Genomic DNA, 25,484 nt, shown 5'->3' with positions numbered 1-25,484 from the left:
TTCTTAGTGTATTAATGTTTGAAATCTGCCTTACAAAGTAAACAGCACATATAATTGAGTTCTCTTAAAATACAACTATTATCATAGGTTAACTCTTTTTTTTTTTCTTTTATGCCTGAGAACAAAACAAGTTGATATTCACATTTACTGTCAGTTTTACAGACAAAACATCCAGTATATCTGAATGTAGCGTATAATAGATGAGTATGTTTACCTCATTTTTCTAGAAAATTGGATACAAGGGTTGAATCCTTGTGAAAAGTACTCAGCAAATGTTACTATGAAAATGCTCCTGAGTGGTTTGTCCTGTTAATGTGGTTCTAGGATTGAAGCCAACACTGCATTCTGGAGATCGTTTTCTCTACTTGACTGCATGATGTTGGCCAGTAGCTGCAGTACTGTTGTTGTTGTTTGCCTCTGTGTCGTTTTTAAGAGAAAGTTCTGCTTCAAAATAATTTGTGTTTTCTGTGATCAGAAGTCAGTTTGTAGGACTTCCCCGGTGGTCCAGTGGTTAAGACTCCATGCTTCTACTGCAAAGAATGTAGGTTCGATCCCTAGTCAGGGAACTAAGAGCCCACGTGCCACCCGTTGTGGCCAAAAGAAAAGAAAAAATCTATTTGTAGACTGCGGATTCTGGAGATTTTATTTCAGTGTGTCATTTTTTTTTCTCTTTTCCTCTCCAGCAACAGCTGCGAATGCGGATCAAGCTCACATATAATCACAAGGGCTCAGCAATGCAAGATCTAGCAGAGGTGAACAACTTTCCCCCTCAGTCCTGGCAATGAGGGTCCAGCACCATTCTCATTCTTATCCCACTCAATCAAAGGAACTCTGGGAAGGAGGTTGTGATCGCTGGCAAGTCCCCCCCAACTGTACCATGGGCATGAGGAACTGAAGAGAACTGTTGAGGAGGATTTTTCCTAAAGTTTTTGCTGACCTTGAAGCATTGTTAAAGACTAATCTCCTCTCCTCCACTGTTGAGGCCAGCTGCTTCTGGAGACTACTTTGCACTCTTCCTCCTCTCCTCCTGTCTCCGCACCTCTCCACCCTTCCTACATTTACAGCCAGAATCAACATTCCCTGGGCCCCCGAGGAAATAAGCAGCTGGTCTGGAGGAGAGGACTGGAATCCATGACAAGAAAACACTCACTCTGTCTCTGCAGCAAAGAGTTGCCCCTTCTTTCTACCGTGTTTCTCTGTGGACTGGGCGAGGTGGGGTACCTACTCCTCACTAGCAGGGTTACCATCTTCAGGCGCTTCTTACATCTGGCATTCAGAATGGAAATGTAACAGTGGACACGAGGGAGCCATGCCTTTTTCTACCGGTTCCCCCAATGTTTGAAAGAGGCATTAGGCTCCTGGTAGCCTTTTCTGTGCATTGCTGTATATACACAGACACACACATGTATATGTATGTTTGTTACCAAGGACTGGTCAGACCTTGAGAGGTTGTTTGTAAACACTGGACAGATGCAGTTAAGAAGAGCTTGTGTTGAGATTTGGCATGAAGGTTATGGTGCTCTATTTGTAACAGAAACTTCCAAGGCTCTTCCAGCTCCCCTTTCTCTCCATTCTTCTAGCTGTAGTCATGAATTCTCTCCATGATTTTCGAAACTGATTCCCCTTAAAGTACAAAGTGGACAACTTCTAAATATATTAATAGTTATTAATGCCCCTGTTTCCACCACAAATTCTAAAGTTTCTCCTAAACCCACAACTTGCCTGATGAACTATGGTAAACGGGCAGAAAGAGGAGTTTGCCACTTCTGAAGTACAGACTCCTCAACAAAAGCACCTCTGCCCATACGACAAGTGAGTATCTGACTCACCCTAGAGCGTATTGGAGTTGTCTTCTCCATTACTCCAAACCTCCCTTTTTATTTCCTGAGCCTGGCTTGGCCCTTGGCATTCCGTTTGAATTCCTTCTTCTAACTGGAACATCTGTGTTGTATCTGTAACACTGGCACTGAAATAAAGACCACACGGTTAAAGAAATCTTTCCTATATTGTACTTTATGGTGTTGGAGTGAAGCCGTGAAGCTTCCTTGTCCCCTCTGTCAGAGGAAGTCTCAGGGACACTGTCAGCTAGGAATATTGTTTCCTGAGTCTGAGAAGTTGGTCTTTCTCTTGAGAGGCCAGTCTCATGAATATCTACATCAAAGACTTGAGTTCTGGAGCTTTTTAAACTAGTGAGAATGCCTAGTGCTTTTAGAAAGGACCCTCGTGGAATCCAGTCTTAGCACTGAGTTGCTGGCATGAGGTAAGGTGGCTCTCCTGTGGCACACGTTGAATGTACCATATACCTTCAGGTGCACAGGCGCTATGTCTGATGTGAAAAAGAAAAGGAAAGGTCAGGCCCACCTTGCTCTTAAAACATTTTCAAATGTTACTGTATTGAGTACAGTATAAGGACTACTTTGGCTTTGATCTTAGAACTGGGTACAGATATCCATTGTTTCCATTTCACCAAGCCTTTACTGAAAATCTTCAGTGTCTTGTCAAATCTAGCTCTGTATCAGATGCTAGACTATTCCTAACATTTGACAAGCAGGAGTTGAACTAAAGGCTCCAATGGGGGAACTTTCTGGTCTTATTTTAGTATATAAGAGCAAGATTTGCTGAAACTTACTCTACCGGGTAAATGGTTGACTGAGTCAAGAACAGAATATTATCTTGTGCATAGTTTTCAGTAAAGTAAGCATGGACTAGTGTACGTTTCAGACAACTGCTCTGTCTGTATGATGAAAAGTAACCTTTAAAGGTTTCTTTGCAGACAGATTTCATTGGATGGGTATTTAACGCTGTGAAACGTGATAGGATTAACATAATATTGGTGGATTTCTTGAATAGAATTTGTCTAACATTCCTTTTTGTGGTTGAGGCTTTATTTTCTCTCTCACGTCTATAGTTAACCAGCTCAAGTTTCTTTAGTTGAACCAAACTGAATCTCAGAAATCTGCTGAAGATCATGCTATGAGACAGCGCTATCTGATGGGGCTGGAAAAGGGGCTACTTTCAGAACAAAGTCTCCTTGGGTGAATGTAGTTTTGAGGTAGAGTTGTGTGATCATCCATGGCTTCGTCCAGACAGAGTAAAAATTGGCCTTAACACAAAGGGTGCTGTGTAGAATATGTAATAATTCCAGAGAGTGAACCTAAGCACCATATTGAAGGACTAGCAGCCAGATGACTTGCCTAGGACACTGATGGTTGTGAAGACTGTTTCAAATGATAGGATCTTGGAAAGCTTCAGCGTGCCTTAGTTTCTAGGATCAGAATTTGTTCTCTTCTCACTTGACCTCAATGCTAAAGGAGAGATGTCTTACTTTCTACCAATACTTGCACATTTTAGTTCTTTCCCTAGTATAACCATCCAAGGGGGAGCAAATTTGGATAGATTTACAACTTCAGAGCCATTGTGAGGAAAGAGTGATTTTCATGGCTGTTCTAATAACTCTAGGGTGATAAGCCGTTGAGCCTACATGCACTTACTTGGATAATTTCACAAGCACTTTTACCTCATTTTTTCTTCCTCTTCCAGAGTAGTTTTTATTCTCTACGTCCTCCCTGCCCTCACAGGAATCCTAAGGGATAATTCGTCTAAGTAATCTCAAAAAATTGTAGGAAGGGTGCTCTACCCAAGAAACTTCTCCCCCAATGCTCCGGTGCTTTACCTTGAGGTGATTTGGACAGCCATGGAACGCTTCATGCTGTGTATAGTGATCATCTGTTCATTTTAAGGTCTTTCTCATTTAAAGAAACATTCCTCAGCATAACATTTGGGAGAGGATTCTCCCTTCTTGCTAGGTTAAAGAGTGGTTCGTACCCCTTGTTTGTCCCATTGATATAAGAAAACCGTCAGCACTAATGGTTTGAGTGTTTCCATCTATCATATAACACGCTTTCTGTGTTTATGTTCTTATAAGAGGTTGGAAATGAGGGGCCACTGTTTTTGAGGCTCAACTTCATTATCTTCTGCATTGGAAAATACAGGGCTATGAGAACTAAGGGAAGGAAAGTCTGAATGTGTAAATTTTTTTCTAGTGAATGTATCATATCCCCACTGTCCTAAACAGAGAGGGAGCTAGAGAGCAAAAAGTGGATGGATACTCATGTACTCTGTGGTTGGTGGAGAGGTGGTACATGTCTGTGCACTTGGGTTTGGGAATGGGGAGGATCACAGAAGAGACTAGCTCAGAAAGTCCTAAAGTTGAAAACACTTTGACCATCTCTCGCTCAGGAGGGTGGGGCTGCTTGTAGAACTGGAAGTGAATAACTTTTTTAAAGCAATAGCAGAGAGTGGGTCCCATCTACAGGGTTCCAGGACCTGAAACATTCAAACAGAAGAAAAGGCTGAAGCAGCTTGCACAGTTGCTTCATGAACTTCCACAAAGCTGATTCTGGCTTCCAGATGGAGCATTGGAGTTTTTTTCGTTGCTGTTTTGTTTTTGGAACCTGCTGTTGCGCTTTGTGTATTTTTGTTTTTGTTTTCTCTTTGGGGGCCTCATGGGAAAGAGCTTTTGAACTCTTTACTCTGTGAACTCCCAGTGTGTCCCTGTATAGTCCCTTTTCTTTCATAATGTTGTAAGTTACATTTTCATTAAGCCCCATCACATCTTCTTTACTGTAAAAATATTAAAAGGCTGTTTCCAAGTGGGATGGCTAATGAAGTTCTAATTATTGCAGACATATTTTTGAGATGTAAAAAAAATTTAAAATTAAGTAAGTCTTCGAGGCGAGTGAGGAATAAAGTGGATGTAAACATTTACATGGGATGCATTAGAATTCTGCTGTGTGTATTGTCTTTTGGTTGGAACAAATTATGAACAGTGACTAATAATAAAAAGTCAATACTCAATGATTTAAATTTTTGCTTCCTCACTTCTTCCAAAGGGGTTGGAGAAGCCCTGGATGGGTTCTTATTCCAGAGCTTTGAGCTAAACCCACTAACCAGTTAATGTTCCTTTTCCACAGAAAATTTACCAAGAGAGAAATTTAAACAAAAAAAATTTGTTCAGTCACTTAGTTATGTCTGACTCTGTGACCCTGAATTACCCAGGCCAGAATACTGGAGTAGGTAGCCCTTCCCTTCTCCAAGAGATCTTCCCAACCCAGGGATCGAACCCAGGTCTCCCGCATTGCAGGCAGATTCTTTACCAGCTGATCCACAAGAGAAGCCCCCCCCCCCAAAATTTTTTTTTGTAGTTAACAGTGAAAAGTGCAGTTGGAAATTTTAACTAGTGACTGTTTTCATGCTGATCTTCTCCACATGGGTGAATTCTCAAAGTAAAAATATTGAATCATGTCAAGATGAAGTATGTATTTGAGGTGGTCATGGACTTTTAGCTATAAGCTTCTATTTGTGGCTTTTTTATCTGTGACTAGGAAGAGGAAGCCTTGACCAGCCAAATTCTGTTTCCTGATCTGTTTTATTTTATACAAACTCTTCCATAGAAGTGAGAATGGTTGAAAGTTGGGAGCTTATACATGATCCCTGACCTTGATTGAGATAGGGGGAGAGTATGATAGTCCGCTAATTGAAAAGTAGAAGGAAGTACACCTTAGCAGTTAATCTGGTTTATGCAGAAGTGCCCCTTGGTGCTGTTTGATAAGTGACATTTCTATAATCCTTGTATGTGGCTTAGTTAAAATTCATATTTATTTCTAATATTAAATTTACTTGACATTTTCATCTCTGTGTAATGAGATGCAAATATAAGAATTACAGACAATGTTAGCCAGTAATAGACTCCAGACATTTTCCTAACAATATAATGAAGAGTAGCAGATTTGAACTTCTATCCAGAAGGACCAAATTAATTTTTATAACTTTTAAGTATTTTTCATGCTATTTCCTGCCCTAGTTCAATTGTCTCCAGATTCAAAAAATACAGAAATGTTCAAAGGAAAAAACAGTCCTATAAACCTGGAGGCCAGGTTAAATCCACCTTGTTTATTCAAAACTAAAAGAAGGAATATCTGCATCTGCTCAGCCTATGGTAGAAATAACAAAGGATTGAGGCCTAAAGATGACGTGATCACTGAAGGAGTCGGAACTAGCTATAAAGAAGCACATGTAGAAAGCTCTTATGATTCCTTTACCAAAATCTGATAGACATGAACTCTCCTTTCCCAGACTTCTTCCATTTTGTAGTGAGGATTAGGAAGAGCTCCTAGAATAAACTGTGTGTGTGTCCCTCCCCAACCCCTTTCAGGTGGAGCAAGGTATGCATAGCTGTTGATAGGAAGAATACAGAAAGGAGGTAGTCTAATGACTTCTCTGTCTCTTGGCTTGATTCAAACAGTGATTTTTATAATGATGAACCTGCAGTGAGGGCAGATGGATTTTTGCACAAAAAATCCCAGAGGAATTTATTTTTAGGGTTAGTCTCAGCTGTTTACCATTTCTAGAAACTGTAGTTACATAACCCTTGGCATACATAATACACACTGCCTTGAACTGGGGGGAGAACATGAATATGTGACCCTTGAAACAGTATAAAATGTTAGTGGCAATACATGATTTGAAAGGAAGACTCAGAATCAACTGGTCATCGCCACTCAACTGGATTGGATTTTAAACAATGGAGTCTTTTAAGGAGAGCTGAATCATTAAGTTACCCCTTCAACACCTGGGCTCCTAGCTTTTTGTTGTTCTACTTATGAAAGAGGTAGTACTGTTGCTGCTGAAGAAGTAGTAAATATATAACTCAGCATATGCTTGTATTCTGAATTGATGCTTTACCCCAGTATTCCATTAACCATAACAACAACAGCAAAACCATCGTCTAAACTGCTGCTGTGTCCCAGCATGACTTCTAATGGTGGTGGTCCTGGAACAAGATACTTCACCTTCAGGTAATAAACTAATAAAATTCTGCTCATGAAACGTGGAAAAGGTAATGTGTAATACCTCAAGAAATGGGCTTTTAGAAACACTCTGAGCTGCTTTTTTCATTCTTTTTTCTGCCTCTTTGCCCTTGGTCAAGTCCACTTCTGTGCCCATATTGGTGCCTGTCCCTTACATATGAGTGTCCTTGCTGGAGCAAGTTACTCAATAAGCACTGAAATGGGAATCCCAACAACTCTTGAGTAGCTTTCTTGAAGGTAATTTCAGGATAGAAGGAAAACTCAGGAGGCAGAAAACAAAGAGCTTTTATTCACCTTAATGCCAGACTGACAGAAACATTATTTTAAATTCACTAGAATGAAACAAATGAAGATAACTGGAGATTGGGATTTTGGTGTATATATAAAGTAACTCAAGTGAAGGGAGAAAGTAGTGACCAAACTTCCACAGAAGAAATAATTTGAACAGAGTCAGAATCTTTGAGTCAAATTTGTTGAGTCAAATTTGTCTTAGAATTTAAAATGTCTAGAAATGGACCAACCTCCCAGAAGAGTGGGGAACAGTTTGCAGTGACCTCAAACTCTCTTGTACTAAACCTGTAATTAAAATATTCTTAACATACAGTTGGTCTGGACTAGGTAAGCTGAAGTGAAGTGAAATCGCTCAGTCGTGTCCAACTCTTTGCGACCCCATGGGCTGTATGTAGCCTACCAGGCTTCTCCGTACATGGCATTTTCCAGGCAAGGGTACTGGAGTGGGTTGCCATTTCCTTCTCCAGGTAAGCTGAAGGAATGGATAATTGTTGATACCACTGATACCAATTATTCAAAGGGTAAGAAACTTTTTTTTCTGCTTCATTCCTTAGCAGTTGCTTGACGATTCAAACCTGTGTAGGAGGGGAAGACCTAAAAATTCAGAGATGTAGAGGGTTTCCTAGGAAAATATACAGCAGAATTAAGAATAGGACTCTGAGGAATTGAGTGTATCTTCAATTTGAAAATTCAGAATAATAGTGACTGCTATGAATCACTACTATGTGTCAAGCACTTTGTATGCATTTGCAAAATCTTCAGACTTAATTACTAGACAGAATATTTTCTGTTTCACAGCTGAGAACCAAAGGCTTAGATCAACTAACTTGCACAAGGGTATAGAGCTAATAAGGGGTAGAGCTGAAATTTGGAATCAGGCTCTCTGATTTGTCTCACTGACCGGCCACAAAACTATCACTGCAGGAACTAAAAATAAAAAATTTCTGAATTAGAACTGCAAATAACAAAACAGCTTAGAGACCAGACCACATTCCTGCCTGAAGCAAAGAACAATATTCAGAAAATTCTACTACATGAAGAGGAAGGGAATTCAAATGTGTCTGGGAGGTGAGATGACATTTTGTACAGGAGGTGGGGTCGAATTTTCTGAAGAAGTTTGTGACCATCTAAAACAAAGAAGAGAAAGGGCCTTGCTAAGGTGTGAATTCTCAATTCGGTCAATGGCTTTGCACCCGTGAGGGTGACGGGCCAGTTTTAGAGTAGAGAGGAAACGTCTGGGAGAGGTAAGTTACAAAAGCCACCTTCTGCAGAAGGCAGCATCCTCCCGTCTCTGTTGACAGGTGCAAACCTCCTTTGCCCCTTGTCCAGCCGCTACTTAGGAGTCGCGGACAGCAGAAAATAACTCTCCCTGCGCCTCCGTCCTCCAAACCGAAGGCAGCTGACAGTAAAGGCCCAGCCCTGCGGCGGCGCCGGGCTCCGCCCTCGAAGTCCCCGGCCGACTGCCGGCGGCTTGCGTCCCTTAGCGCCCGGGACGCACCCGGCCCGCAGCTACGCAGGCCAGGGAGGGGCGGGGCTCGGGGCGGGGCCAGAGGGCTGCGGGAGGCGGGGCTGCTGGGTGTTCGCGCGCGCCGCCGAGGCTCCGCGCGGCGTCGCGCCGGCCGGGCGTCCCTGTGCCGCCGCCGCTAGCCGCCGATGGGGGAGGTGGAGCCGGGACCCGCGGGCCCGCTCGAGCCCCCGGAGCCGCCTGAAGCGCCCGCGAGCCGTCGGCCGGGCGGGATTCGGGTCCTGAAGGTGAGGTGCTCGGGTGGGCTCGCGAGGGAGAGAGAGCAGGGAGAGGCCGCCCCTGCCCCGCGCGGTGTCTGAGGTAGCAGGCGACCCCCGCCTCGAGTCGGTCAGTCAGCCTCGCGGCTCGGTCGCCCCCAAGCCCGACTGGAGGGGCCGCTGCACCCGCGGAGGCCTCTGGGCCGGGCCCCCGCCGAGGCCGCGGCCGCCTCCGTCCCCACGGCTGCCCATCCCTGGCCGCGCGCCACCCGCCTCACAGGCCCACGCCTTGGGTCTGGCGTCCACTCGGCCGCCGCCGCCCACTCGGCTCCTTCAGGACCTGGGGGCCCGCCCCTGCTTCCCCCGGCCGCGCTCGCGGCCCCGGGGCTGGCGTCTCCTGGCCCGAGAGCGGAGCTGGAAGTACGCAGGGCTTTCTCCCCGGACACCTGAAGACATCACCGCAGCGGGAGGATGGCGGCGGTGATTGGCCGGGCGCTGAGGTGTTCGGGGCTGCGCCGGGTGGCGCGGCAGCCTCTGCCCTCGGAGCTTCCCACCGAAGTTAAGACCCGCTCCCCGCACCCGAGCGCCGGCCTGGGAGCACGACCTGCCCCTCCTGCGGAGAGAATCCGCGGAGGAGCTTAGTCTCGGGGAGGCGCTGGGCGTGTTGCAGGAGGGAGGAGGGGTTGGACAAAAAGGGGGCATTCCTGCTGGCGGGAGCGGGGCTGACAATCAAGGGAGACGGTGATGGGGGAGCAGTTATGCAACAGGCAGTTAACGGGGCCTTTTGGCAGGAATTGGAATTAGGGGGAGTAGGAGGAAATGAAGGCAGATGCCGGCAAGTTGTCGGGGGAATGGAGTCTTCAAGGTGATGACGAGAAGTTAAAATGCACAAGGAATGTAGGGTGGGGTGGGGACAGTGAAGGTGGTTAGAAGGAGAGATTGTGGAAGATTCACTGGACAGAGTTTTAGCCTTCGAAATATCTAGCTGGAGAGAAAATTTTCCGTAGGTCAAATATGTAAACTAGGTGTCCTGGAGAAGGAATGGAATTCCTTCTTAAGTTCTAGAAGAGGAATCAGCAGGATTTAAAACTTGCCAGAGAAAAGGAAGAGAGCAAAGAAAATTTAGATTTGGCGTGTTTCGAAAATATTTTGCAAGTCAATGAAAATACATCATGTTGAAAAATTTATTAAGTAGTGGTCGTTGGGATTGAGAGTGCGCACCATACACTCGCTAAGGTTATATTCGTAGGACTTCACAAAGATGGCAACACTGAAAAAAATAGTAGATTTGAAACATCTGGTGAATCCACGAAACCACATAAATTAGAACTCTGTAAAATAAAAAAAAAATTCTGCTACTACCTCCCAATCTTAATACAGGAACTTGAAATAAACTTTTCATAGTTAACTTCCACATAGACCTTTTACATATTTATTGTAAACTATTTAATCATGTTTTAAATTTAATTACTCAAAGGCTTTTGGATATTTACTGTAAGGTCACAAAAATGTTGATTGTGAATGAACTTTAAAAAATTCTGCTGGCCTGACTTATCAGGAAAGGGCAAGTCTGAGAGATAGGTAATGCCCTCTGGCCTTGAAGGTAAACAGCCTTTGCTATTTTTACAGCAACTATTTTTCCATGGGGAATGAGATGTGGGAGGGAAGGAATTGAGAAATAAGGATCTTTATTGAAGATTCCCACCGTCCTACAGTTCCAGGAAAAGGTCCAACCTACTACTGGGGTTCCAATCTGGAGGCCATTAGAAAGATTCCAGAACTTGATACTTATTCTAGTGCTGATCTGGTGGTATGGGAGGCTAACAGTGTCTTAAGACCTTTGCATCCTTGCAAATAAACGGGATTGACTGAAGAATAGGTGCTGTGTGTTTTTTACAAACAAAAGTTGACTTCGGTAGCCGAGTGGTTGAATTTTGTGCCAGGTGAAATGGGAAAGGAATATATAACTAGAAGACTTTCAGAATCTGTTGTCTTCTAATATTCTTCTCCAAAAACCCTTTTAAAAAGGCTTATCATTCTTTTTTGTAACTCTACTATTGCAGTTCAGTCACTAAGTCATGTCCAACTCTTTGCGATCCCATGGACTGTAGCATGCTAGGCTCCTCTGTCCTTCACTGTCTTCAGTAGTTTGCTCAAATTCATGTCCATTGAGTCAGTGATGCCATCTAATGATCTCCTCCTCTGCCCACCCCTTCTCTAATACTTAATATCAAATCATGAACATCAATTATAGCTAAGCTGTAATTTAGCCAGATTAGATCTAGGGCTTCCCGGGTGGCTCAGTAGTAAAGATTCTGCCTGCGATACAGGATGCAGAAGACATCAGTTCAATCCCTGGGCCAGGAAGATGCCCTGGAGGAGGGCATAGCAACCCATTCTGGTATTCTTGCCAGGAAAATCCCATAGAGGAGCCTGGCACATTATGATCCATGGGGTCACAAAGAGTAGGACACAACTGAAGTGACTAAGTACTCATGCACCGCTGTATGGAGTATTGGAAAATTTGATTCAGAATTTGGATTCAGAATCTTATTTAGCAAATTGCTATTTAGAATATAGTCCTTTATAACTGTAGTTGGAATATAAGTATGAGATTTTTAATATTCTTTAAGATTATCAGGAGCATACTTGAAGCAAAAATTTCCAGATGTTTACTATAGTTCGGCTTTTTTTTTGTAACTCAGTCATTCAGTCCAACTCTTTTACTTTTTTTTTTTACTGAGTCTGTATAATAAATGAAGTTATAGTTCATCAAGTCAGTGACTGCTATGAGACCTGTTTTTTCAATAGTAGTTTCAAGTTTTTATCAAAATGATGTGCACATGTGGTTTTTAAAATCAGTCACTACCAAAAAGATTTTAATGAACTGAAATATTCTTCCTCTCTTTACCTCTTCCAATCCATTTCAAGATATTCCTTAGCATGTGTATTCCGAGATAAGCCCATGTCATTCTGAAGTTTTGAATGCAGGAAGACAGCTCCTACTTGAGGATATTTCACAGTCTAGAACTCACTGAGTATGGAGAGTTACTTCAGTCGACCCTGTTCTACCATGCGTATCTTAGAGTTAATTGTGTGTGAGCGTTTAATAGTTTATCACCTTTGAACTAATCAGAGCCAGCCCTCAATGTTGTCTTCATTTTTTTGAGGATGGAAAGTGTAAAACTAAAGTAAGTACTTAGTTCATTGCTTACTCTGAAGATTTCTACTATCTAGAAATATCTTTAAGTCTTAAATGCGCTCTTAATACACTTGTTTGATGGGAGGATGATTATGGTTGTGTTCCCTTTTAGAGAAGCTTGTCAGTAGTTCTTATATAAGAAGAGTAAGTGAGGAAATAAAGTATTTTCAATCTAGCAATTCCAGTGGAATAGTGATTCAAAAAGCTGCAGGCATCTTATAGGAGAGAACTGACCTTTCCAACACTTCCTTGATGGTTTAGGTAGTGGAGAAGGAAGCATTGGGTAATTCAGCAGTGACTAATGATAGCTAAGGGCTTCCCTGATGGCTCAGTGGTAAAGAATCCACCTGCAGTACAAGAGACTAAGGTTCAGTCCCTGGGTTGGGAAGATTCCCTGGAGGAGGAGATGTCAATCTATTCCAGTATTCTTGCCTGGGAAATCCCCTGGACGGAGGAGCCTGGTGGGCTACAGTCCATGGTGTTGCAAAAGAATTGGACATGACTTAGCGACTAAACAATAGTTATAGCTAACCAGTTCATCTAGATTTTTCCCAGAAGGCTATGCCTTGGTATCTAGGCCTTTGAATGCCCATTGAACAGGTTTAAGAGAATGATAGCTACTGAAGTTCTAACTCAGCAGTTTATTTTCATAGGGTAGAATATGTCATATAAAAGGAGATACATTCTTTGACCAACAACATATGTGTTTCAAGAGCGTATCTTTCTTAAAGATTTATGTGTAGTCTTTTAAGGGAGATAGATATTCACATTAAAAAATGACTGTTAAACATTCTCACCGAAGAAGAATCATGGGTGAATTAATGTAATACCTCCTGGGGTCTGCCTTGACCTTTCTAAGATTGAGAAGGTTAGTGGGATATTTGACCCTAAGTATTTTTAAGGATTCTTTCTGATTGATTTGTGGAGTAGCGTCCATGGCCCTCTTGATAGCAGTGAGCAAACTTTCTCTCCACTGAAAATGCAGGGTTTCTTTGCGTAAATGTAGCTGTACCATATGGAACACTGTTTTCAGAGGATCAGTTGATCTTTCCCAAAGAATAAAAAATAAGAAATACTTAAAATCAGTTGGTTAATTATGCACTGGTTAAGATTAGTCATGCAGATATGACAGTCCCTGTGTTTATAAGTGCTTGAAAGCCCTTTGATAATTCTGATATGTTCAGCTTTGAGAAAATACTCTTTATGAGAATAAAGAGACCTAGTTCCCACTTGTAGCAGGGCTTCATTTATCTAAAGTTAGTATCAGTAATAATCCTCATGGTTTTGATTTAGCCATACTGCAATCCCTAAGATCTATAAAATGATCAGTTTACCTTTTATCCTAAATGTAAACAATGAAGCCACTCTCATTTTTTTTCTTTCTCTCCACATGGGGAATACGTTCTTTTTCTTCCCCCATTCTTCATCATCTTCAGAGATTGAATTTTAGGTGCTACAGTTATCTTCAAATATTTAATCTCAGTAAATACAAGAATAATATCAGCTTTATTATAGATATTTCTGTTTTCCAGTGAGGAATATTAGCAAAAGTATTTGCTTTGTGGCTGATACAAAGAAAAGATTATAAGGTTTCCTATAAAAAAATGAAGATTTTTCCCCCCAAGTTTATTCAGCTTCTTGCCAGAGCTAGTCGACTTTAGTAGGGACGGGGATAAATTTCTGTGATATCAGGTGAGTTCTGCATGCATCTCTGTGCCACCTAGGCTCTAAGGCGCTATAATAGGTTCTCAGTGTATAACAGAGGATAAAATACCAAATAAATAATTAAAAACATATGGTGATTTACATAGTAGTGGAAGTATGTTTAAGGTGCAAAAGTTCTGCTGAGGAGAGAGTAATTAATTCTTTCTAGATAGGAGGAGAAAATGGGAATGGGAGACATGGAAAACTATAGAGAGGGTGACATTTGAGTAATTTTGAGGAATAACTACTCAGGTGGACAAGCTGGAGAAGGACTTTGCAGATAAGTCATGGAATTGTAAAATAGTTGGTGTTTGGGGGAGTTGGATGTGACTGAAACCGAGTGAAATTCAGTGGGGAGTGGGCCAGGAGAGGTGCATCAGAGAAACTGTTTGTGGAAACTGGTTTTTTATTAAAGGGAATAGAACTGGCCCATTATAAAAATAAAGCAGGTAAATATTGATCTTTAGAGACTTCTTATGTTGCTGCAGCAATTGTTTTTGCTTTGAGATGATGTGATTTTACAATGTATATGCTTACCTAAGTTTTTAGATGCAACAGGAATTTTTTTTTTTTGAAACATGAGAATGGAAAGAATATTTATGCAGCATTGTGTTGATTCTGTACTTGCTTATTTGGGATATAAGTCAGAGGATGAGGACCCTCTTCCTCAGATGTATATCTCCATCTGAAGTTTTCAGATGGAGATATACAAAAATTTTTATTGCAGCATAGTTTTTCACTGTTTCCAACAATGAAAAATTAGAAACAAACTAAATGCCTTTAGCAGGAGAAGGGATAAATTTTGGTGTGTTCATGCAGTGGAATGGTATTCAAAAGAATGAGCTGGGTGTAATATCACAGATATATTTCTAAACCAGTGTTGAATCAAGGGGAAAAAAATGACAGGGTGAAACATACATATGTCAGGGTTTAGATGCAATTTCAAATTATGTAAAACAATATTGGAGTTTATAGATGTGTACGTATAGGGCAAATGTAAAAAATGCATGGAATGATAAACACTAAGTATAGTGGAGTGTTTGTTTCTGGGGAGGGAGAAGGGAAATAGGGTTTTAGGTAGTGGGTGGCTTTAGCTATATATGTAAGGTTGTATCGCATGTATGTTCTTTAGAATAATGATCTGAACTAAATCTGGCAAAATATAAAAGTTTGTGAAAGTTGGGTAGTGGGCATACTACTGTTGTTCTTGACGTTTTACTGAAAACATAAAGAAAAAAAGGGTCAGAAGATGCTGGGCAGAGACATGAACAATGAAATTTTCTAGTTTAGAGATGGGCGTGGCAGGTGCGGAAGGCTCCATGAGAGGAAGTGGCGCCCAGCCTCAGTTCAGTTCAGTCGCTCAGTCGTGTCCGACTCTCCGCGACCCCATGAATCACAGCACGCCAGGCCTCCCTGTCCATCACCAACTCCTGGAGTACACTCAAACTCATGTCCACAGAGTCGGTGATGCCATCCAGCCATCTCATTCTCCGTTGTCCCCTTCTCCTCCCGCCCCCAACCTTTCCCAGCATCAGAGTCTTTTCCAGTGAGTCAACTCGTCTCATGAGGTGGCCAAAGTATTGCAGTTTCAGCTTTAGCATCAGTCCCTCCAATGAACATCCAGGATTGATCTCCTTTAGAATGGACTGGTTGGATCTCCTTGCAGTATAAGGGACTCTCAAGAGTCTTCTCCAACACCACAGTTCAAAAGCATCGATTCTTCGGCGATCAGCTTTCTTCACAGTCCAACTCTCACATCCATACATGACCACGGGAAAAACCATTGCCTTGACTAGACGGACCTTGGTCGGCAAAGTAATGTCTCTGCTTTTTAATATACTATCAAGGTTGGTCATAACTTTCCTTCCAAGGAGCAAGCGTCTTTTAATTTCATGGCTGCAATCAGCATCTGCAGTGATTTTGGAGCCCAAAAAAACAAAGTCTGACACTGTTTCCACTGTTTTTCCATCTATTTCCCATGAAGTGATGGGACCAGATGCCATGATCTTTGTTTTCTGAATGTTGAGCTTCAAGCCAACCTTTTCACTCTCCTCTTTCACTTTCATCAAGAGGCTTTTGAGTTCCTCTTCACTTTCTGCCATAAGGGTAGTGTCATCTGCATATCTGAGGTTATTGATATTTCTCCCAGCAATCTTGATTCCAGCTTGTGCTTCTTCCAGCCCAGCGTTCCTCATGATGTACTCTGCATATAAGTTAAATAAGCAAGGTGACAATATACAACCTTGACGCACTCCTTTTCCTATTTGGAACCAGTCTGTTGTTCCATGTCCAGTTCTAACTGTTGCTTCCTGACCTGCATACAGGTTTCTCAAGAGGCAGGTGAGGTGGTCTGGGCCCAGCCTAGTATTGGTGAATAAGGAGTGGAAAGGCAGGGTAAGGACCAAATATGTCTAACTCAGTCAGACAGTTGGGCTAACGGTTTCTTTTTCTTGATCTTTTTTTTTTTAGAGAAATATGAAGCGCAATGGGAGCAGAAATTGCTTGAATAGGAGAAGTAGGTTTGGTTCTCGGGAGAGAGACTGGATGAAAGAAGATGTGAAGAGAGGCTGTGTTTACCTGTATGGAGCAGACACGACCACTGCCACTACAACCACCACTTCCTCTGCTGCCTCCTCCTCCTCTGACTTACATCTTGTTCTTTGCACAGTAGAGACACCAGCATCAGAAATTTGTGCTGGAGAGGGAAGGGAAAGTCTTTATTTGCAGCTTCATGGAGACCTGGTCAGGTGAGGTCAGAGTTTTACCATTAATTCTACTTCAGTATAAATCATATGTGTTTCTGCTTGGAAGTGTGCTTTAGGATTTTATTCATGCTGGAACTGATGATGGTTATAGTCGCAAGGCTTGAAAATAGACTTGTCCTTAGAATGCTGTCATTAGAATCCTTGAATTTAAAAAGTATTAGAGGAGGAAAATTTGATAATTACTTCATTTGAGTTACATCATAGGTTGAATATCTAAATTAACAATAAATAATTTTTTAAGTTTTATTTTCTTTTTAAAATTTTGTTTATTTTTATTACTTTTGACTGTGCTGGATCTTCATTGCTGTGCACAGGCTTGCTCTGGTTGTGGCGAGCCAGGGCCACTCTAGTTGCAGTGCATGGGTTTCTCATTGCAGTGGCTTTTCTTGTTGTGGATCATGGGCTCTAAGGCACAGGGGCTCAGTAGTTGTGATGCATGGGCTTAGTTGCTCTGCAGCATGTGGGATCTTCACAGATCAGGGATAGAACCTGTATCGCCTATGTTGCAAGACAGAGTCTTATACTGAACCACCAGGGAAGTCCCTGAAGTTTTATTTTTTTAAGTGATACAGGTAAATAGAATGAAATAAAAAGGTATAAAAGGAAATAGAGAATGACTAGTACCTATGCTCATGCATGAGTATGTGTCACTATTTGTATATAAATTTTTAAAACTGATGGTACTATATGCAACACCATGTCAACTTACTATCTTAGATACCTTTCCATATTAATATTTTATAATTTTCATTCCGTCTATGGGGTCACACAGAGTTGGACACGACTGAAGTGACTTAGCAGCAGCAGCAGCAATGGCTACATAGTATTCCATTCTACAAGTCTACCATAAATTTAGCCAGTCTCCTGTTAGTGGGGATGTATGTTGTTAGCAGTTTTTTTTTTTACCACAAGCACTGCTGCAGTGAATATCCTTGTACCTGTGATATTTCTCCCACGTGGAAGTCATCTTAGGAATGGAATTGCTGTCTCAAAGGATATGTGCATTTTTTATTTTGATAGATATTGTCAAATTCCTCTTCAGAGAAGTTATACTTGGATGAATAATGTAAAAGTATACGTATTTCCCCCTTTCTCCAGAACACGTTAGTGTTAAATTTTACATGTTTTAACATCCTCACACATGAGCACATACTTGATTGTGAATAGAAATGATTGTCAACAGTTTTTAGAGAATTGAAAATTCAGCATTCCAAGGACAAATCTTTTTTCCAGCCTGAAAACTTAGATGTTTGGAAATCTGATAGGAATTTTGTTATTTTAATTTTCATTTATATGATAGAGTGAGGTTGAGCATATTTTCGTAAGCTTAAAAGCCATTTGTGTTTTCTTTAAAATCTTATATAAATGCGAAGAAACAGAGTAGTCTCAAAGTAGTCATACTGTGCATGTGAACTCTTTGATTCAGCTTTTAAAAAAAGAAAAAAAAAAAAACTGTTAGCTCTTTGAGTTTGACCTCAGATAAGAGCTCCTGAAGTGCCTTTTTCACCTCCCGTTTCTCAGTAATAAGTAAATGTCTCCAAACAGAATTTCAATACTGTTGAAAGTGAGAAAGGAGGCTCCCACTTCCACCTAAAAATGTGGTAATAATAGTAACACATTTAGCTGAGCTAAAAATTGATACCATTTTAAAAGTCTAAACTGAGGTTTATTATGTGTTCCTTTTAGAAATTGGACTAATTCCTGAAAAAGTAGATTAGCACTTGAATGTTTTCCTTGTTCACCAGTTAACTACATTTCCTAAATCCATTTGTAAAACAAAGGATCAGACTGGGTGATCCTTAGGCTTTTCTAAATCTTAACACTGATTCCGATCTAATTTTATCAGGTGGAAAGCCTTGACCTACATTATAGCTGGTAGTGACTGATGGAGTTCAAGTATTTAAACCTTAGACTTACTCATCTGTATACCAATGTGTATGTATACAGAGATACTAGAAAAGTGGAGAAAAACCCACTAGAAGTGCTACTACTAATTGTATTGTTAGTTAAGAGTCCAAATGCAATACAGTTTACTTTTGTGAACCTAAACTGTTCTTAAAATGAAGAGTGTAGCTTTGATAATTTTGTAATGAAATAGCTCTTTGGAATCAAAACAATGAATTGATTACAAAATAATGAAAACACTATTGAACTGTGGTTTGAAGATATGAATATATTTTTTTCTTTTTCTAAAATTAAAAAAAATTTTAAATGTTTTATACAATTTTTAAAGGTTGCACTCTGTTTACAGTTATTACAAGATATTGGCTGTATACCTTGTGTTATACAGTACATCCTTATAGCATGTCTTATACCCAATAGTTTGTACCTCCTCCTCCCACTGCTATATTGCCCTGCTGAACCTCCCCCTACCCCCTCACAGGTAACCACTAGTTTGTTCTCTGTGTCTATGAATCTGCTTCTTTTTTGTTACATTCACTAGTTTTGTTGTGTTTTTTTAGATTCCATGTATAAGTGGTATCATACAGTATTTGAGATATGAATATATTTACTTTGCTGGAGTAGGAGATAAAGAAGTCTCAGCTAGCCAAAGAAACAATGATAATGATGATGATAGATTTTGGCTAACATTAAGTGCTGTCTTTTGCTAGTTAGCAGGCTTACTGCTTTATGCATTTTTTTCTCCTTAACTCCTCACAGTAACTGTAAGAGAGAGGTAGGATTATTCCTTCTCAGTGAGGAAAATTGAGGCTTTTTGAGAGGTCCGGTAGTATGTTCAAGGTCAGGCAATATCTCTTCTTTAATAACTTTTTTGCTGTTTATTAAAGTGTAGTTTATGATGGAAAGGAAATGGCAACCCACTCCAGTGTTCTTGCCTGGAGAATCCCAGGGACGGGGGAGCCTGGTGGGCTGCCGTCTATGGGGTCGCACAGAGTTGGACACGACTAAAGCGACTTAGCAGCAGTTTACGATCACTGTAGAGATTTTGGAAAAAATGAAAAAATTAACAAAGAAATAATAATTTCCAATGCTTAGACTTTTAGTAGATTATCTCATTTAATCCTCTTGACAATTTTGTGAGGTAAATACTTTTCCCATTTTATAGATGAGGGAAATGAGTCTTAAAAGGGTTAATCATTTCATCTAGAATCACTCAGCTTGTAAGTGAGACCTGGAATTTGAACTCTAGATTCTGACACTAGATTCCATATATTGCCTTCCCCTTCCCCCAACACCCTGACACATTTTTTTCCAGATCTTTTTCGAAATGAGTAGGTGTGTCTAATTTTTAAAAATTCCATAGTTGGACCCATACTATTTATTTAATTTTTTTTACTGCTTACCTCAACTAATTTCCTTGTCATTAAAGATCCCTTGCTGCTGCTGCTACTGCTGCTAAGTCGCTTCAGTCGTGTCCGACTCTGTGCAACCCCATAGACGGCAGCCCACCAGGCTCCTCCGTCCCTGGGATTTTCCAGGCAAGAACACTGGACTGGGTTGCCATTTCCTTCTCCAATGCATTCATGCATGCTAAGTCGCTTCAGTCATGTCTGACTCTGTGGACCCCATGGACAGCAGGCTACTAGGCTCCTCTGTTCACGGAATTCTCTAGGCAAGAATACTGGAGTAGGTTGCCTTAGATACCAGTTTTAATAGCTACAGAATACTCTCTTTTATGCATTTGTTGTAACTTATTTAAAACTTGAGAACTAATATGCAGTAATGGCTTAGAGCTTGGGTTCTGGATTGAGAGCTTGTGGGTTCAAATCCTGTTTCAGACTGTTAACTGTGCAAGTGACCTAATGCTTTGTCTTCATTTTACTAATCTATACAACGGAGGATGATAATATTTATATTATAGAGTTATCAGAGGGTTAAATAAAGTATACATGTTGTGAAGATTAAATGAGTTTATACTTGTAAGGCTTCTTAAACTCTAATGTCCACCTGGGGAGCTTGTTCAAATACAGATTCTGATTCAGTGGCTCTGGGGTCTGTCTGTATTCTGTTAAGCTCCTACGTGATGTGATGTGCTACATTTTGAGTCTCAAGGAAGTAAAGTACTTAAAATGATGCCTGGACCTAGTTAGTGTTAACCTCTTTGAGTTGCTTCAAGTCATTCAACACTGAGAAGTGATGTGATAACTAAACTTTGCCCATGAATCTTTTTTTCCCTCCCCATGAATCTTAAATTGTTGATTTCCTTGGGCTGGGTCCTAGAAATGGGATTATTGGCACTAAAATTACCCCATTATTTTCCCTAAATCATCCATGATTTTCTTCTTTCCTTACTCTTTTTTAGTTATGGACTTGACACTTGAGTTTAACTGAGGGGTTATGAATTCATAGAATTTTAGCATTCGAAGGAACCTGAGAGAGATACCTACTAGGAAAATGAACCCGACCTGACAGCCCTGTCACCTCTTGCCCTTTCCGTCTGGGAATATGTGTGGGGGCCTCACTTTTGTCGTCACAACTACAGGAGAGAATTACCAGCATTTAGGGAACAAGGGCCAGAGAGCCTTAGTATCCTCAGTGTGTGGGAAAGTCCTGTACAGCAAAAATTGTCCTGCCTAGAAGGCTAGCAACTTCCCCGTGGGAGTCACAGAAACCATTTTCCTTCGTTTTATAGATGTGAAACCGAGGTCTGGAGAGGTCAGGTCCACAGCACATTCCTGCAGCTGCTTGGTGCTAGAGCTATAGCTGGAACACAAGTGTCCTGTCTCCCAGTCACGTGTTCTTTACATAATATTTGGTCTGTCTGTTTTATTGGACTGTTTAAGTGATAAATGACTCACTAGTGAAGCTTAGTGTAATCATTGCCTTCTTTTTAAAAAGTTGTAACAACATTACCTTAACAAAACGAAATGCCCTTTGGCTCATGGTCATATATTTACTTTTATTTTTAGTCATCAAAATGACTAAGATTTCGGTGGCTGATACACTATTTTTTAAGATAAGTTAATAATTGATAAGATATGTCTAACAGAAAGTTATGCCCTTGCGATTTGGAATCCTGAGTTGTAATTCCTTTACTATCACTGACTTGCTGGGTGACCTCTTACAAGTGTCTGAAGTTTCTTTTACCATATTTTAACATTAAAAAGGGGAGTGGAAAGTCCTGTTTCAGAATACATACTGAGCTGATTAACTCTGAGGAAGGAAAAAGATTATTTTTGTTTTGTTTCATATTTCTGTACAATTTTAAACTATAAAAGAATGTGTTATACATTAAGTAATTTGTCTTTTATTAAAACTTTTGTTTTTATATTTTAGTTTTTCACTTCTGAAATCAGTGTGTATTTTAAGTTTGTTGGTAGGTCATAGTCTAATTGGCAGTGTTTTTTTTCTTAATGTTATTGCAATGCCGTCTGGTTTACTGCGATACAGTTCTGACACTAACCACCCAGACTTTGCACAGACTTCCTTCACAAGTTAAAGGACATTACACCTGCAACTATCAGAACGTTATTGCACCCCTTCAGGTTCAGTATTTCACTAGAATGTCTCACCGAACTCAAGGAAGCAGTATTTAAGATTACTATTTAAGTATAGGTGTTAGTTGCTCAGTCACGTCTGATTCTTTGTAACCTCAAGGACTGTGGCCCACCAGGTTCCTCTGTCTATGGAATTCTCCAGGCAAGAATACTGGAGTGGGTAGATTCCCTTCTCCAGGGGATCTTCCCAAACCAGGGATTTTATTTCTATTGTCTGAGCCAAATGAATACACACATAGGGAGCATCCGTGTTACCCTCCCAGCACATGAATGTGTTCATCCACCAGGAAGCTTCAGTACAGAGTTTTTGTTGAGTTATAGGGTAGGATTGATTGATTTACTCATTGATCTTGTGCTTGAACTCAAATTTAAATCTCCAGCCCTCTCCTCCCCCAGGGTCAGACTCATGTAAACCCCCAAGCCTCTCTTCAGGAGGTTGGTCTTTCTGTGACCAGCTCCCATCCTGTGTCAACTCATCTCTTAGCATATACTGAGAGGTGATCCAAGGGGCTTGTGAATAACTAAGACACTCCCATTACTCAGGAAATTTCAAGAATTTAGAACCCCCCTCACAGGGACTACAAAGACTAGCAGGATTCTTATACAACAGTGGTGCATAAAAATAGTGTATCTTTGGAATGATGATGTATTAGACTAACGATGTACAGTAATTTTAAAACATAACTTTTTACATTCCTGGTATAAGTTAACATAGAAAGTACTTTGAGCTCTCTTCTGCATAAATTATTTTAACTACATTTAAAAATAATATTGTTTGCCTAAAGACAAGGCTTTGTAAGGAAATTGACACAGGTTCAAACCCTGATGCCATATGTACTAATTATCCAACTCTCTCTTTTAGTTATTTCCTAGTTTTGTAAAATGTGAGACACTTGTAGCATAGTGTCAGATGTGGAGTAAACATTCATTAAACTATGCTTGTTTTCTGTATCATTATGTATTGTTGATCTTAAAAGTTTGCAGATTTTACCTTATTGGCAGAGATTGAGTTTTAACCTGACTTTGATGTATAAAATGCTGCTCTGTGCTGTGTTAGGGTCTTGGATACAATGTGTTGGGTTGCAGGAATGTACTCCCACTATTAACTAAAGTTCTTGTAGAATGATGTTGTTTAGTCACTAAAGACCTACTCTTTGGGACCCCATGGATTGTATAGCATACCAGGTTCCTCTGTCTTCCGCTGTATCCTGGAGTTTGCTCAGTTTCATGTTCCTTGATGTGGAGTGATCCCTGAAATGAAACTTTCTCTTCTCTTACCTGTAACTTAACTGTGGGCACTGTTCAGAATAACTGTTTGCTAAGAGCTACACAGGAGAAGGCAATGGCACCCCACTACAGTACTCTTGCCTGGAAAATCCCATGGATGGTGGAGCCTGGTGGGCAGCAGTCCATGGGGTCGCTAAGAGCTGGACACGACTGAGCGACTTCACTTTCACTTTTCATTTTCATGCATGTGAGAAGGAAATGGTAACCCACTCCAGTGTTCTTGCCTGGAAAATTCCAGGGACGGGCGAGTCTGGTGGGCTGCCGTCTATGGGGTCGCACAGAGTCGGACACGACTGAAGCGACTTAGCAGCAACAGCAGCAAGAGCTACACGGGCTACAGTCCATAGGGTTGCAAAGAGTTGGACTTGATTGAAGTGACTTAGCATGCAAGAGCTACAAACACTGTTGACAGCATTACTGTGTTTGGCTGGTTTGGAGAAAAATAACCAGATGCACATATATTCAGATTTACAAGGACTATTGTCGCTTCTTGAAGCCCGAGAAGCACACTGTTAACAATAGTCTTATTGTCTCTTCTTAAAGCCTTAACGGAAATATTGTAAATGATGAATGGAACCTTTCTTTGCTAACACATTCTGTCTTACACCTGTTTTGCAATAGATGTATTTCCTTTGATTTGTGAGAGATTTAACACATAGCTAATTAGCAGCCTGTTAAACTTTTGGAACTTGGAAACACAGAATTGATCCATAAGCATATTATAGCATTTTCCCTCCCCCATACTCTCTACTCCCTTAAGCAGATGAGCTTAATGAATAAATGGAATTAGTCCCTTGTTTTACTTGTTTTTGCAGTTCTTGAAATATTTCTTGTTCGCTCATTTATGCTAAATTGATGAGAGCAGATGTGGAGATTCTCTTAGTTTTTTTTCCCTCTCTCCCAGGGAAAATACTTTCTTTTGGTGGAAATAGTTAAAGAGGGTTTCCAAAATCTACAGAGCCTTTTAGATCAGGAAATCTGATGATGCAGAATATTTTAGGATATTTCCAGTTCTCTTGGTTTTCCAGAGAGAAATAAGAAAATTGACCTGATAAGATAGAGCTTGAAAGTAAAATTTCTTGGTCTTGAATATGTGATCATTATAGTATATTTAGTCATATATATACACTATATATGTGGAATTATAGTTAAATACATTGAACTCTGTATCCAAAAATAATAGCAGTGTTTAGGTAGAATTTGTATTATACTAGGAAGATGTCTTAGATACATCATAGATCCCTAAGTTGTAAAAGACCCTAAAGATCATCTGGCCTGACTTGATTCCTAGAGCAGACTCTTCTAAATTGTCTGTGACAGGTGGCTCTCTCTGAGCTATTTTGATGGACAGTCTGTTTCATTATTGGGCATCTCTAATTGTTAAGGTTCTGCCTCATTTTTAATCCAAGTCTACCTGTGCAACTTCTTCTCACTGGTCATAGTCCCTTTCTTTGAATCAATCTAGACTAAATCTAATAACCATTCTTGACATGGAAAGACGGAGCTGTTTATGCCCCTGGTCACCCTGTCTTCAGCTTAATCCTTCAGTCAATCTTCCTGTTACATGACTAATTGACCCCTCCAGGATAGTTTATTAGAAGTCTCTCTTAAAATGTATCCTTCTTTGAAGGATTCTACCATTGTATGAGGAAGGTGCCCAATATTGTCACAGCCCTTTGTGGATTTCTATTTGATTATAACTGATGTTTTTATTCTGAAAAGTATATTTTCCATTTCTGTTAAATTCAGTATTTGCTGATCTTTGTAGGCTTTTAGTTCTTTGGTCATTCCCCATGTAGTAGTTCTGAGTTTACAGAAGCTGGAAGTCAGAACTGAACCAGGAGGGTCAGGAGGGGCCACTTCGTGGCTTTTATTTTTATCTTTTTTTTGTATGCATCAATATGATTTCCATTTCTACATTATCATTTTTTTTACAGTTGTTTGTATTTCAGTTTGTACTATTCTCATTTCATGTTTTTAAAAAGTAAATCTTCTTGCCAAATAGTATTTTCTAGTTCTTGAACCACAAAACACAGATCCTTCATGTCTTTATGCCTTGATGGAAGGTGTATCACATTTCTTGCAATTAATACAAGTCTTTAAGTTTTCTAAACAGACTCCTTTTAAAGAGTGATGTTCTTCAAGATCTTTTAAACATATAGGCTTTCCTATACTTGTCTTTTGA

The 25,484-nt window shown here is 40.5% G+C and overlaps 2 protein-coding genes across 3 annotated transcripts in view; both read left to right on the top strand.

Moving 5' to 3' along the window:
- The window catches only part of AP1G1 (adaptor related protein complex 1 subunit gamma 1), an 89,264-nt gene extending 84,385 nt beyond the window's left edge, over positions 1–4,879 (top strand). For both annotated transcript variants that reach the window (XM_055412394.2, XM_088830661.1), the window contains exon 23: positions 684–4,879. In XM_055412394.2, the coding sequence (XP_055268369.1) occupies positions 684–785 (102 nt within the window). In that variant the 3' untranslated portion in view covers positions 786–4,879. The remainder of the gene's footprint in view (positions 1–683) is intronic.
- A 3,858-nt stretch (positions 4,880–8,737) lies between these two features.
- Positions 8,738–25,484, top strand: part of PHLPP2 (PH domain and leucine rich repeat protein phosphatase 2) — a 61,906-nt gene continuing 45,159 nt past the window's right edge. Inside the window, exons 1-2 of the mRNA XM_055412389.2 lie at positions 8,738–8,912; positions 16,258–16,535. Coding sequence (XP_055268364.2) covers positions 8,814–8,912; positions 16,258–16,535 — 377 coding nt within the window. The 5' untranslated portion in view covers positions 8,738–8,813. The remainder of the gene's footprint in view (positions 8,913–16,257; positions 16,536–25,484) is intronic.

This window comes from Moschus berezovskii, chromosome 22 (assembly GCF_049115385.1).
Source record: "Moschus berezovskii isolate FMDL1 chromosome 22, NW_MosBer_1.0, whole genome shotgun sequence".
Taxonomy (NCBI): domain Eukaryota; kingdom Metazoa; phylum Chordata; class Mammalia; order Artiodactyla; family Moschidae; genus Moschus; species Moschus berezovskii.
Note: the sequence above shows the minus strand (reverse complement) of the source record. Positions and strands in the feature narration are given on the sequence as shown.